Source organism: Agelaius tricolor, unplaced genomic scaffold (genome assembly GCF_023055355.1).
Source record: "Agelaius tricolor isolate 1412-34295 unplaced genomic scaffold, bAgeTri1.0.p SCAF_8, whole genome shotgun sequence".
NCBI classification, from domain to species: Eukaryota; Metazoa; Chordata; class Aves; order Passeriformes; family Icteridae; genus Agelaius; species Agelaius tricolor.
This window is the reverse complement of record NW_027269268.1, coordinates 34,605,120-34,619,795: the sequence shown is the minus strand read 5'-3', so window position 1 is coordinate 34,619,795 and position 14,676 is coordinate 34,605,120. Positions and strand designations below refer to the sequence as shown.

Sequence of the window (14,676 nt, the reverse complement as noted above, 5' to 3'; positions counted from 1 at the left end):
CTTTTTTTTTAATTTTCAGAATGGCCTTCCTGATACTCAAGCCAAGTTCCACATCATGTTTTTATTCTTTGCTGCAGCTATGTTTTCTGTCAGTTTGTCTTCTCTCTTTGGGTATCACTGTTGGCTTGTCAGCAAGAATAAATCTACATTAGGTAAGTAGATTTAATGCTTCTGTGTTTGACAGCAAAAAAGAAATAATAAATGTATCTTATATGCATGGGTATAATGGAGGAAGTGGGAAATTCTGCACTGGTTCCTTGCATCTTGGTTAGAGGACTCCCAAGTTCTTCTGTTCCATGGAAATTTTGATTTTTTTTCTTGCCCCAAAAGGCCAAGTTTATCAGTAAACTTAACATTATCTTTACACTGCTTTCCACCCACAGTTTGTTAACAGAAATGGAATAAACTAAAAAAAATTAAATAAAATCAAGATAAATTCCTAATAAATGTTAGATGGACTACTACGTGCTTGCACACGTAATGCTTGAATACACATGTAAAACTTAATAAATAAAGTCCAGAATACTTCAGTGCCTGTTCTCTACTGCATGCTGGACTGTAATAATGCCAATTTGCAATACAGTCCTTAAAATGTCGAAATCTCTAAATGCTTTCCTGCTGACGTAAGCTGATTTAAAGTAGGCTAATGAATTGACCTGGTTTTTCCTGTTTTCAGATTTGTTAATGATGATTTTGGTGATTAATGGAAAACTTTGAAAATAGATATCTGTATCAATGGAAGAAAGCTTGTTTCTTCAAGATTACCTGTAGGATTTTTGACTTTCTTCAGTATTCTAACAAATCATTGACTTTCAACAATTTTTTGCTGGTATTAATTTCTACCTAGGTATAAGTAGAGAAAAGTTTTATTAAAGATGTTTATTTGAATGGAAATAAATTAGTGTTCTGTTTATAAACTGGTCTTTTAATTTTAGTGCAAAAAATTTGTCCAGAGGTAATCATAACACATTACACTTCAAATTCAACATTTTGTGTTTTCAAAACAAATGGAATCCCATACTGGTGATATAACATGTTTCCTGCATACTTAAGTTACTCAAAAAGATCTGGGTGTTTCTTCCAATTTTAGTTTAGGAAATTGCTCAATATGTGAAGCCTTAAAAAGGCAGTAAGTTGGTAAAGAAGCCATGATAGCTTTAAGTGTGACTGTGCTTAAATCCTCCTGAGAGTTCTTTTCCTAGCCTAATATGGGCATCTAAAAGGATGCCCCGATTTTCCCTTCCCCCTTCTTTAAAAGCCATTGTAATTAATGCACACTACATGTGGAAGGTCATTTCCAGCAGTTCTTGGCTAAGGTTTGACTGCAGAAGGACAGTCTCAGCATGGTTCTGACATGGTTTGTGGAGCTGTACTGTCAGGACATCAGGACAGAGCTTGCCTGCTATGTGTAGCCAATTAAGGGAATTAAATGGCTATCAGTCACTTGGTGAAAAGTGAATGAATTTTCTGCTTCAGGCACTTTGCAACACTTGAAGCTATATTTAGCTCTCTTCTCCAGAAATTTAGGTTGGATGGCCAGGGGGAATAATCTGGGTCTATGAGCAAAGACGTTTCTTTATGCAGTGGTAAAAACACACAGTATTTTCATACCCCAGTGTGTGTGTAAAGCTAGTCTTACTACTAAAATAGGTTAACTTTTTCTCCTTTTTCATCACTTTTTCTGTAAGAATCCCTTTGTTTAGGTTTTTTCTTTCTTGAACACTGTCTGTGGTATATTCACAGACTGAAATATTCATATAAACTTATAATGCCTGCTTAAAAACGGAGTTCCTCACTCTTCCTTGCCTTGATGAGGGAGGAGGGTGAAAGGGACTTCCACCCTTCTCAGCCACTGGACTTGTTCCACACACACAGTGCCTGTGTAGCACTCATTGACTTTGGCTTCCAAGAGTGCTCTCACTCCCTTTCTCAGTCATTTGGGCAGTATTTCCTCTTGGGTGAATGGCAGTGCAATTGCCTAAGTACTGCTGGGGAGTAACCTGCAAAGAGGTCTAATTAATCTTTTTCTTTTAAGAGGTCTTCAGAGCTCCCATATTTCGTCACAGAACAGATAAGAATGGCTTTAGCCTGGGCTTCAGCAAAAACCTACGGCAGGTGTTTGGTGATGAGAAGAAATACTGGTTGCTGCCTGTGTTTTCAAGGTATGCTGCTCCTAATGCTTAATTTATTTAAACTGTTAAATGATCAGGATCCAAAGCATTTGGGGAATGGTTTGCTTTTTGAAATAATATATAGTAATAAATAAATAAACTTCTTCAAAGTTGAGAGTTTTTTGTACATGTGACACCAATTTGAATTTTTCAGTTTAGGGGATGGTTGCTCCTTTCCAACTTGCCTTGTTAATCAGGATCCTGAGCAAGCTTCCACACCTGGTGGACTTAATTCAACATCCAAAAGGTAATCTGCTTTTGTTACCCATTTCATAATATACTTAAAAGTGATAAGCAAATGAAGAGTATCCTTTTAATAAATCCAAGTCATATTTTAACAGTTAAGCTGTAAATCAGGTAATCCTCAGATATATATTTAAATTTATGGAAATGAGGCAGGGTGAATTTTTCCCCTGATGTGCTTTTTCTCTGCTCAGTGACATCCCAGGACCTGAATTTTTCACACCTGCCTAACAATCAGTATCAGCAGTATTCTTTATGCATACATACATATGGTTATTCACACTGCCTGTGATACAAATCCATTGCCTTGCATGGCTTTTGAGGGATGCCTGCTTTTTCTTGTCTGGTGAAAGCTGCTCCATATAAGGGAATCATCCCTAATGGCACTTGGGCCAAAGCACGGGAAGCTGAATATTAAGTGTTGTTTCTACTGATAATAGAACATGTTTTATTAATTCTTATCCTTAATGGACATGACTTCCTTAAAGCGTGAAAAGTATGCATATTCTCCTTTGAATAAATTCATATTGCATCCTTTTTGAAATGTTTGATAAGTATAGTGAATATGAGGCTAAGAAATGATAATAGAATCATACTGACAATCTTTTATTCATAAAAGAATTATATGGCATTTCAGCTTGATGTTTTATCTTACCCCAGCATTCTGTAGCTTACATTAGGAAAGAGATTTTGGAGATGTTCTCTCCACTATTTGTCATGTCAGATTTGTTGTAGTGAAGAAGAATATAGGTAAGATTGCATTTGGGGCTGAAGTACATGTATTAATATAAAATATCTGTCAAATTAAAAATCCCTGTGCTTTTTAGATTGTGCTTGCACTTGTGACAACCACAGTGTAATGTATATAATGATAAAAAAGTAGTGATACATCAGCAAGGTGAGGTAAGGAAAATACTGTGTATGACAAACTGTTTGTAATGTGTAGTAAAAAGATGAAAAATTACTGCAATTCACTAATGTTCTTTTTATTGGTGCTACAGTGAGAACCATCTGTTTCCTGCAAAGCCCTTGCGTGATTCCCAGAGCCACCTACTTACAGATGCACCATCTTGGCCAGAAACTGCTGCAAAGGCTGACAAGGGCAAAGTTGGTAAGGAGTTGACTTATGCTGCAGTGATTTGTGTTGTGTAAACTCTTTTGGAGGATATATTGTAATAATGGCCACAGTCACATGGTTTGTATTCATGAACCATAATTTATGAAGCTTTTTTAACAATATAAGCTAGTAGGAAGTTCCATGTGTAAAGCTGCTGTGCCTTTCCCACTTAAACCTGACCAAGGACATTAGAACACTGTTACCAGTAGGTGCTAATTATTTTTTAATATAGGCTTGATAGCACCTTTGACAACAACTTTCTCATAAAAGAGGTGACACCTATTTGCAGCTAGTGACAAGCTATATAATAGATATGGGGCAGGACTTGACTTGGTAATAGAGTAATGACATTAAAATGATTGTTAATACATGCTTGTATTATTTGCTGAAATAATGAAATGAAATAAATTTGCTGAAATAATGAAATCTTGAAATGAGACCTTTTCCTGTGGGAATACTATTTTTTGTCTTTTAAGGTATGAGCAATCCTGCATTAACCATGGAAAATGAAACCTAATATCCCTTAAAAGAAGCATCTGAATACATAAGGAAAGGTATGCTAATATTCTCTGTATTTATTATTTTATTTGATGATTCCTTACCATTTGAAGAATGCACAAAAGAAAATTACTAAAATACTTCCTGTTTTCTTCAGTTAATTTTTTACCACATGTAGTAGCACATGAATTCATAGTTTTAAACTAAAACTTTAAACTCCTATTTCTTGATGTGTAATGTTTGCAAATTAGTTTGATCTTAATACTCATTGCTTTTTAGGTAATAGTCCAATAAAATATTATTATTATTCCCTTTATTTAGAAAGATACGGAAAATTGTGAGTATTCAAGCTGTTCAGCCAATATTTGTAACACTAGGTTTGAAAATTAGGCTGGTTCTTAAGACTGCATGCAAGGATCATAGCTTTGTCTGCTAAAACAGGTAAAAGTCTATCAAATGATGAAGCAAAAAGGATTTAGTCTAATATATAAGCTATTAGTGTCTTGCTCTGAGTCAGGTACTGACTGAGCTGCATCCTATTTAATAGTAAAAACACAGCTGATATTTTCTTGCATTAATATCTTGCAACACAGACTTGAGAAGCAGCAGTAAATTCTGTTGGGTACATAACAGGAGCTGACATTCACCCTGGGTTGTGGAGAATGAACACAATCATCACATTCACTCTAGTACTTGAATATAGCTAACTCCACCAAAACTTATGGAATTAAATTATTTTGTATTTAAAACTGTATAAAAAGTTTGACTCCAACCCTAAGAATTTTTGCATACCAAATAATTGATGTGGAGGAGCTGTTCCAGCAAGGTCATTTCTTCCCTGCTGTTGGAAGCACCTTTTCAGTCATCCCGAAAAAGCATCTCAAGTGAAAGTCCTTCATTTATGTGTGGTGTGACTCTTGGACATGCTGTCATGGCAGTGAGGTTGCTCATGGTCCCTCATGGAAGAAATGACAGGCATGGAAAGTCATCAGGGAACTGCAGTGATTGTTACTTAGACCCATTAGGAATGGTGTTGCACTGTCAAGGCAGATTATAAAACTAGTAAGTGTGCAGATAGCAACAGATGGACCCATAGCTTGTACCAAAAAGTTCCCAAAAGTTCAGTTTGGTTCATGAGAGAAATTTCAAAACCTCTTGGCCCTTACATTCTGGTTTTGTGTTCAGTGATGAAGACACAGTTCCAGATATAGGTACATCTGCAAACTTGATGATGATGTGAAGTGTTAGAGGTGTTGAAAATGTGGGTGTCAGATGAACAGAGTTAAAGAGATGAGTGAAAAAAACTCAGACAGTGTCTGCAATTTTCACTGTTCTCTGGATGGTATTTTAATAGAATATAAACCCCTCATTTCTAACCCTTTGTTCAAAATGTAAAACATTGCATTTCTGCACTGTTTAATCCATCCGTTCTTTCAACAAAACAATAGCTTCTGGAAAAGACTAAATTGCTCACTTTCAGTTGATTTAATGTCTTACATGTTATCACTAATCAAGAGTAAAATATTGGAGACAGACTTTAAAGAAACAGATCCTTGGATTGTTACAGAAATACCATGAATTGCAACTAGTTTTATCAGGTTGGAGTTCTACTTTCTGAAGTTCTAAGACTTTATTTACTTAAGTAATAGCTTTTAAACTTTAATTTTTCTTTGAAGAGTGTGTACATTTTATTGGAATTTTGTCATTCAGATTACTCTGAATATCAAACATAGTCTGTGACTGTTCTAAATATGTTAAAAGTGGGTGGATTTTCCCATCAGTTTAGCTTGATAAACATCTTGTGCTCTTTTTAAATTATTTTCTTCTTTTAGTCCAGTCTGAGAAAGAGTTGTGTTTGCAGTCAGATTCCTTCACTCTGTGGGGTTTGGGGGTTTTGTTTGGTGTTGTTTTTTTCTTTTTGGAGGTGTCCATTTTGGAACATGGCTTTTTAAAGAGAGACTACTTTCAGAGGAGGTTATGTACCAAAGAGTAAGTCTAAAGTCACATAAAGGGGCTCCTGGAAGTTGGTTTTGCCTCACTTGGATTCATGCACTTTCAGAAGGGTAGCAGGAACTGGTAATTCTCTGGCATGAGCATAAGCACCAGATTGGTTGTACCTGTACTCTGAGATATTTCTATGTGGCAGTTAAAACTTTCTGGAGAATTAACAAAAAAGATAGATTGCTGTCTGCATATATGCCACATACAGTTGCTGGAATAAGAGCCTGTATATAAAAACTTCTTTTATCTACTTCACATTTAACTTCATTACATTATTGTCAATATAGGAATTATATTTGTTCCTAGGGATTGAATAGAATAGTTTTAATAGAGCTGCTGAAGTCACCACAAAAACCAAGTAATTTCATCTTAGATATGAAAAATACAGCCTGCAGCCCCTGCCAATGTGTTAGAATTAGAATTTCTGTCCCACTGAAGGATCTGTTCAATATCCTGTATCCTATAATCCTTCATATTTCAGCAGAGGACTGATTACCGAAAGTGCCAGATGTAGTTTACACTAATGTAATAGAGAATTATTTTTTAATTATGTTGGTATCTGGAAGTAAAAATAGCTCGTCTCATTTTATAAACTGGTGGCCTGCTTGCTGTGTAGTCAGTACTTATCACTGTCATCCTGAAGTAGATAAATAACATACCTGTGAACAGTATTACTGGGTTCCTCTTGAGGCTGGGATTTTTATTCTGCTGTTAGTCACTTTCCCCTTCAAGTTGATGAAACTTGTTACAATAACATCATTTTTAAGTATTCTTTGATTCTAATAATGTGTTTTGTGATTAATATTCTGTTCCAGTTTAAGAACAAGCTGTTGTTGGAAGGAAGATGCATTCTTCCAAGTACCAGCCCTGTTGGCCAGCTGCTCCTGTCTGCTCCTCTATGGATGTGCTCAGAAAACAAACTGACAGATGATTAGCTGTCTCCATGTCACTGCTTGAAACACAAAACTAAACATATTACTTCTGAACCATATAAAAGATGTTTCAACTTAAAATTACTGGGTTTGAATGGTGAAGGATGATTGAGTACTAGAAAGTGGTACAAAAGAAGAGCCTGCGTTTACAATTGTAAAAATTCAATGGCTGGTTTTACTTTGGTATTCAGCACAAGAAAAATGTGACCTCCTTACTATCAGTTCATGTTCTTGGCTTGGTTTTGAAAATTCACCTTTTCATTCAAATTGTTCTAAGTAGTTGACTTTAAAATCAAATTTCTGCACTACTGGTTTTATGAATTGGGAGAACAGCCAGTGTTGATTAGGAATAGTTTAGTGGCTTGGTGGACTGTATTTTCTTTTGAGCCCTTGATAAGCAATTTTTGAAGAAGACCTAAGTGAAGTGTCTGACTGTTTTTGGAACATTTTTTGGAAAACATTATTGTAAAAGCTCTATTTTCCCAAAGATCTGCACTACAGATAGTTGGAAAAGTTGAGAGGGAAAAAAATCCTTTGGTTAATTGAATGGTACAGTGGGCCCCTGCTCAGTGATGCAATGAAAAGCCTGTGTTCAGGGGGGTAATATGGAAATGAAACCGGCCAGCTGGGGATTTTGATGGCAGCTTCACAGAATAGTCCTATGAAATGGGATTTTATTGTCCCATTTGGAGCTCTTACCCCTTTGGGAAGCAAATGTTGGCCCTGAACTTTGATCCAAAAGGCTTTTTATCAACCTGTGTTAGTTACTGAGGGCCACTGTCCTTCAAGCTCCTAATTTCCTATTAATCAATATTTGTCTCAGATTTTTTTTTCACTTTTTCCTCAAGACACTGCCTTTCTTACTGCATAACATGATGAATACCATGTGCAGTCAAGGTGACTTACTGTTATTACTTATGATATTTGCATTTACAGGACAATGGACTTTTGATTACAATACCAAAAAGCCAAGCTGCTGCACATAGGAAATCCCATTTAATTAAGTTAGGAGCTAGCAGCTTTCTTAGGATCAGAGTTTACTGACTAGAATAAAAGAGGCATTTTTTGCTTTCAAAGTCAAGGAAGTTTCAGCAACACAAATCTAATTGTCTTGTGCCTTTTGTATACACTACATTTATGGTATCAGTGTTTACATTTAAGTGCAAATTTCTATTCTGAAAACAACTTTAGGAGGAACTTAGTTATGCTTTCTAAGGGGCTAGATAAAAAGACAAGTCAAAAAAAGAAAGGTGAAAACCTCAGACTATGCTGAGTTTGGTTGAAACAGGAAAGTACTTCTATTATCAAACCTGAACTACTTAGTGGGTTGGTTCACAGTGTAAAGATGCCAGTCATTTGTTTAGGAAACTGGCAGCAAGACTAAGTGATATAATTCTGAAAGCAAAAGATACTATCATTAACTCTCCTACCAGCAGGTAACTTCAAAATTTGTCTTTCTTGGGTTTGCAACTTAGGTGATAGCTGGTGTAGCAAAATGTGGCTTTTTTTTTTCTCTAGTGAGGGAAAATGTATTTATTTTACTTTTTTTCTTTTAAATCTAAAAATTTTACCAGCCTGAAAACATCTGTTTATTGCCAGAAGTGCCAGAGTGTGGATCCCTTGATGTAGAACACCTTTTTTAAACTAGCATGAAGGTAGCATACAGTTTACATTATGCCTGCAGAGATCTAGTTACCAAAAGATTTTTTGCAGCTCTTTATTCAGTGTTGTTCTGTCAGCTTACCTCATATTCGTGTTTGTTTAAAGGCGAACTTGTCAAGGGATAAGGGGGAGAGGGAAAATATATTTTTTAACACTTCAGGTTCTCTATCTGTAGAGTCTTGTTTTTTATGCAGTTAGTCACAGGGTGGCTTGTCATGGAGCATGCATTTAAAAATACCGAGTAGAAAGTTGAAATTCAGCTTCAGTGTGTCTTGCACCATATTTTTATGTAAAGACAAAAGATTTCCTCCCCAAGCAAAACACATCATGGAAATGGATCTCTCTAATGTTGGTTTCTCTGTGTCCAGGGCTCTGAGATCTCTCAGTAAGGCTGGGGATCCATGTAGAGAAAGGACAGGGATAAGGGATCAAGAAATGCCTGGCTTCTCCATGTCTCAGAAGTCACACTTGGAAAGCACAATAGCCCTGAATAATCTGCAGTTTTGTTGCAGCCAGAGGCTGTCCCCCTCACAGAAAACTGATGGAGGCATGGGAAACAGACACTGATGAAGGGAGGAGAAAGGGAAAGGATGGTAGCTCAGATGTGAACATCGAGCAGGTCTGAGCCAGGGGGCTGTACTACATCTGCTCTCTGGATGTAGCTATGGCATGAGCTGTGTCTCCATGAAGAGCACTGTCAGCAGGCTTTAAGGGTTCCTGGCAGTTCTCACTGTGTAGAGTATGGACAAAATCAAGGCAATCATGCTCCAAAGTATAATTTCTGATGATATGACTGTACTCTTGGCTTTAAACTCTCTAATACTTTCTATAACAAAATGAAAATTCTCTTTTTGACATACTGACCATTGTCAGTGTTACAATGCATGCAGGAGAATTTGTGAAGAAGTCAGGGTAGCAAGGATGCAATGTTGTTTGTCTGCATACACTGATTCTCCTGTCCTTTATATTCTTGCTAGGCACTTTACTACAGCCTTTTGTGTAATGTCTGTATTTTTTTTAAGGAGTGCTTTTTACCTACTGTACAGTTACTAATCTACTTTTTTGCTAAAAAGAAAATAATATCCCTGATATTTGTCTAGAGGTATTTGTCTGGTGCGTTTCAAGCTTTAGTGGAAACTAGATGAGTTCTGCAGACTCCTCAGATGGGCCTGAGTCCCAAATGACAGCAAAGTTAAATTTATTTTGTATATATGTAAACAATCATATGAAGCATAGTTCCCTACATGTATAAAAAATGTCTTTTATTTGTAGGCTAGAACAAATCCAAAACATCTGCACCAGAAGTAGTCCACACATACTCTATATCAGTAGATGTACTGGTGATAGAGTACTCAAAGTCTTCACAGAGAACTATTTTTGTTAAGAAAATGGAACACAATCTATGTGAGCAGTTAAGATACAGCTGCTGTTATGCGCTTTAATACTTTAACTTGAGAGAAAAAACAGTGTCCAGTTTAGGTTACAGACTGAAAGTTCTTTCTTAGACTATGGCTGGGCAGGTAATGACTGAAACACAAAATCACAGAGGGGTAAAGGTTGGAAGGGACCACTACTGGGGTTACCTGGTTCCTGCTCAAGCAGGATCATCCTAGAGCACATTGCACAGTATGAAATACAGGTGGTTCTTGAGTATCTCTTGTGAGGGACACTCCAGAAAGGAAACAAGCTTGTTTCAGTGTGTGGAATGCTGTAGCTGTTTTTCATCAATATTTGGACTGAAACCTAATTTCCCTTAAAAGAAACATCTGAATATGTAAGGAAAGGTATGTTTATATTCTCTGTATTTATTATTTTATTCGATGCTTCCTTACCATTTGAAGAATGCACAAAAGAAAATTACTAAAACACTTCCTATCTGTTTTATTTTCTTCAATTGATTTTTTAATTAACTGAGAGTTCTTCCCCTGGTTCAGTTGACAGGTGTGTGGAGAGGTGGGGGGAAATATATTTCTACATCAATTTAGTGTATAACTTTGCCACGTGTTAATGTGTTGCTCACATAAATAAATGCTTCATGTTCAGCATGCCATGGCTGTAGCAGTCATTGACACAGTACTCCCAGTTTTACTGATGGTGGACCTGAACAGCACAACATCATCTCTGCCTACTAGGGCTTCACTGGCAACACAGCTGCTGTAAATGTCCCCCCTCACCCCTTCACCAGGAGTCTTGGACTTTTGTAGGTGTACTGCCCTTCTCCAAGCTTCACCTCACAACGCACTGACACTGAAAGGGGTTGAGAAGGAGCCAGTTCTTTTATCATCCTTCATGGGTGAAACACTTTATGCTGGCAGAGCAGAGAGAGCTGCCCTCCTTTTTGAGTAATGTTGATAGTCAAAAAGGTGGAATTTTGTTCCCCAAAAAAGGGTGGCGGGGGGGGTGGGGGAAGGGAGGTGGGGGTGTCTTAAATCCCCTACCCTTTCTAGAAATGAAAAGGTACAAGAAAGATAGTTTCTAAACAAGATTGTCACCCGCAGTGCCACCACAGTGCAGCTTTGCTTCATGAGGGTTCTCCATTCCCTGCCAGGCCAGATTCTTCAAAGCTGCCTGACTCCCCCCTCTTTCCTAACAGTCCTCCTTAGGAAAGTGCTGGATCCACTTCCTGTGCAGAGAGGAGTGAGACTGTTGGCTCAGGGACCTCTAAAGCTGCAGGAACAGTTATGTAAAGATGAAAGCAGCTTTCACCTCTACCACTTCAGACATAAAATGCAGTATATGGTCCAAGCTCATCCTGTTTTTAAAACCCTTCCAAAAATAGTGGTATTGAACCATACACAAACATTCTCATCCAAAACAAGATTAAAAAGAAAGAATGTACTGCTATGCAGTGGGGGTGGTGGGATGTCTCTGTTGCTACTTCACTTGCATCTACCACCTGCTTATCAGTGACCTTGTAGTAGGATGGGAAAAGCACCAGCCTTCTGGGATGAAACTTGGAGCAAGTGACATCTGACATAACCTAAGAAAAGCCTTGCCATGTTCTCTTGGCAGTTTTTCGATTGTTCCTTCTTTAAATTTTGTATCATCTTTCTTTCTCTCTTCTCCTTCCCTTCCCTAGAAGTCCAGATGGAAAGTGTTAAATGTGAAATGTACAATCACTATTTTGGTAGGGAGAATAATAAAGAACCTAAGTTGACTCTTGATAGCTAATTCCTTCATATCTCTAAGTTGTCACTCATCACTGAAATACAGTAACTCAGTCATTCTAAAATCCTGTATTTGAGGCATTGATCACATCCTTCCTCCTAGATCACTTTAATCTCAAGCAGATGGTCCCAATAGTTTGAGTGCAGGAGTTGGAAGATGTGCCATAAGCCATCTCCCCTCTCTCCCCCTCTGCAAGCTCACAGTTTAACTGATTGGCATAACTGGAACAGACCCAGCACTTCCTGACAGTCATCACTTTATGAAGTCACTTTCCTTTTTTTTTAATCTGAAAATAGAATAATTCTTAGTTCACTTAAGAAAGAGCTCCTGTTATAAAGGCAAAAATAGACAACACACACACTGTTACAGCCTGAACAACAGGAACTGACTTCCAGTTATTTTCTCCATCACATCAAGAGATTTAACTGGCCAGTATTTCAAATAGATACAAGAGTAAAAATCAGGAGCTTCATCATAGATACTACAGCTACTCCCCAGAGCATGCAGAGGGACAAGAATGAAGGAAACAGGGAGCTTGCCAAGCTCAGTTATATGATGAGAAGTAAAGAAAGGGTATTGCCAATGCCACCCCAGCTCTGCTTCACTGTCCTACAAAAAATGAAGCACATTTTCTGTAACGCAGCTTAGAAAGTTCATCTGCTCCCAACTTCTTCCTGGTACACAGAGAAGGGAAAAGGCTTCCCTTCCCTTTTCTCCAGTTCTCCCTCACATTATCCAACACAGTTAACTGAGGCAAGTGTCTTAGGAGCATGGGACACAGCACTCTTGGGCAAGACAATTGTCCAACAGAGGCAGGAACTAGTACCTCATCTCTGCTGGCAGCAGAAGGACAACAGCAGCCCCTGCAGAAATCAGATCTTCACAGCTGGCATGAATGTGCAGATTTATTCCCAATCCAAGACTAATAAAATAATGCAGGAGAATCATCCTCATTTCACTACCTGTGTGAGGTAGTGCAAGAGGGAAATAGACATCAAATAAGCAGCCTCATGGATGAGGGAAATAAAATAATCTCCCATGAACCAATCAAGGTGCAGTAAACCAGGTGCACTAAATAAGATATACCAGGAAAATAACTTCATGGTATGAATAGAAAAGTACACAGAGAGAGATAACTGATTTTACTCTATGTAAAAATTGGGATTTATTCTTTGTGAGATTTTGTTCAAACTCAACAATTAAAAGTAGTTAGACAAATACCCACAATTCTACTGGAAGCTTTTGGCTTTCTTTGCCATCACTGACGTGGTGGTGTAAAATTAAAATTTTGGGAAGTCTGTTTTATTTAAAATTGCACTTAATTATTTTACAGGTTACTAAACTGCAATGAACCCACACCACCCTAAATCCATTAACATGTGATTATTAAACTTCCAGTGAAGGCCTAAAAACTGCTTCAGTATAGGAGTGTTTTCTTTCAGTGCATGTTGGTTTAAGTGAGTTATTAATTAATTCAAGGTTGAAAAACCAATTGGGAGTTTAAAACAGAACTTCTTTGTGTCCAGTTTGTTTTTACATTCCTAATCTCATCTTCCTCCACCAAGGATAAATCTTCCTTATTCCAGATAATGACACATGTCCTGCTTCCACCTTTCTGCATTTTGAGCTGAATCAGAAGCATCTTGTTCATGAATGAAGGCTTCCTGCTACTTTTCCTGGATTTTCAGAGTTAGGGAATGAAGCATTTTTGAGCATGGAGTAACCAGTCAGATAAGGTAGAGAAATTTCTTGGATATCAAGAGTTTATAGGTCATCAGCAAATTCATGTGGGAAAAAGCCTTAAATACTGTGTCCCAGACCTATTTTCCTCCACGTCAAGGATGGTTCTTGCTTAGTTCCAATGAGCAAAGGAAACTAAATGCTTAAAATAAAAATTATATATATTTAAAAAAATTAGTGGCAGAGAACATAAGGTTCCAGGAACACTCATCTGACTCCAGAAGCCAAAAATACAAGTGGATTAAAAATAGAAAGATCAAATATAACAGGTTTTGATACTGCATTTCTTCTGACAAACCTACTCAACAACAGTGTATTTCAAATGGATTGGGAAAAGCAGAGGCCTAGAAAGAGAATTCTTGTCTCTGAACAAAAAGGTGCATGTCTAGACAGCTGGAACTGTGCCTGCACATTAATTTTTGCAAAAGCAATTAAAGCTGGCCACTTTGGAAATAGATTTCATGCTCTGAAGTTTACATGTAATGGTGCTACACATAAGAAATTACTTTTTTCATAATCTCTACAATTCACAATTTAAATCACTCCTTAATGGAAACTAAATCTAATTTTGCCAAGGAAATGAATGATGCACAGATGTCTCCCTGGCTGCAATCAACTCTCAACAGACACAGCGATCAGACCAAGCGTTCTCTCACAGAATAAAGCATAATCTGTTTCATGCTGACCAGTGGCTTTTGAGAAATGCTTTTGTTACTGAAAAAAAAGTCAGGAGTAGAATTCAGTGAAGTCACACACTGGTCTAGTGGAAGGTGTCTCTCTCCATGGCAGGGGGTTTAGAACTAGATTGTCTTTAAGGTTCCTTTCAACCCAAACCATTCCCTGATTCTACAACAGGAAACAAAGAAAAGCACAGCACAGCTTATGGGATGCTCAGCAGTTACTTCAAAAGCAAATCCCCATCGGCACTAGAACTGTTACTGTAGGCACACATTCAGAAGGCTCTAAAAGCTTCCTTTGATCCTCGATTAAAAACCAACTTCAAAACAAAAACCCATTAAAGTCCTTCGAAGAGTCATTCTGCTGAAGTTAACCAGATAGCTGTATCCATATGCTTTAGGCAAAGCTACTACTTTAAAGCAAAGGCATCAAACTTCAGGGGCTCTTCATTCCATGTCTATGCAAA

The 14,676-nt window shown here is 37.5% G+C and overlaps 1 protein-coding gene across 3 annotated transcripts in view; it reads left to right on the top strand.

Annotated features, from left to right (window-relative positions):
* Positions 1-10,672, top strand: part of ZDHHC2 (zinc finger DHHC-type palmitoyltransferase 2) — a 35,511-nt gene extending 24,839 nt beyond the window's left edge. For all 3 annotated transcript variants that reach the window (XM_071432295.1, XM_071432297.1, XM_071432296.1), the window contains exons 8-13: positions 20-152; positions 2,036-2,162; positions 2,326-2,418; positions 3,416-3,525; positions 4,008-4,085; positions 6,846-10,672. In XM_071432295.1, the coding sequence (XP_071288396.1) occupies positions 20-152; positions 2,036-2,162; positions 2,326-2,418; positions 3,416-3,525; positions 4,008-4,048 (504 nt within the window). In that variant the 3' untranslated portion in view covers positions 4,049-4,085; positions 6,846-10,672. The remainder of the gene's footprint in view (positions 1-19; positions 153-2,035; positions 2,163-2,325; positions 2,419-3,415; positions 3,526-4,007; positions 4,086-6,845) is intronic.
* Positions 10,673-14,676: the final 4,004 nt, after the last annotated feature.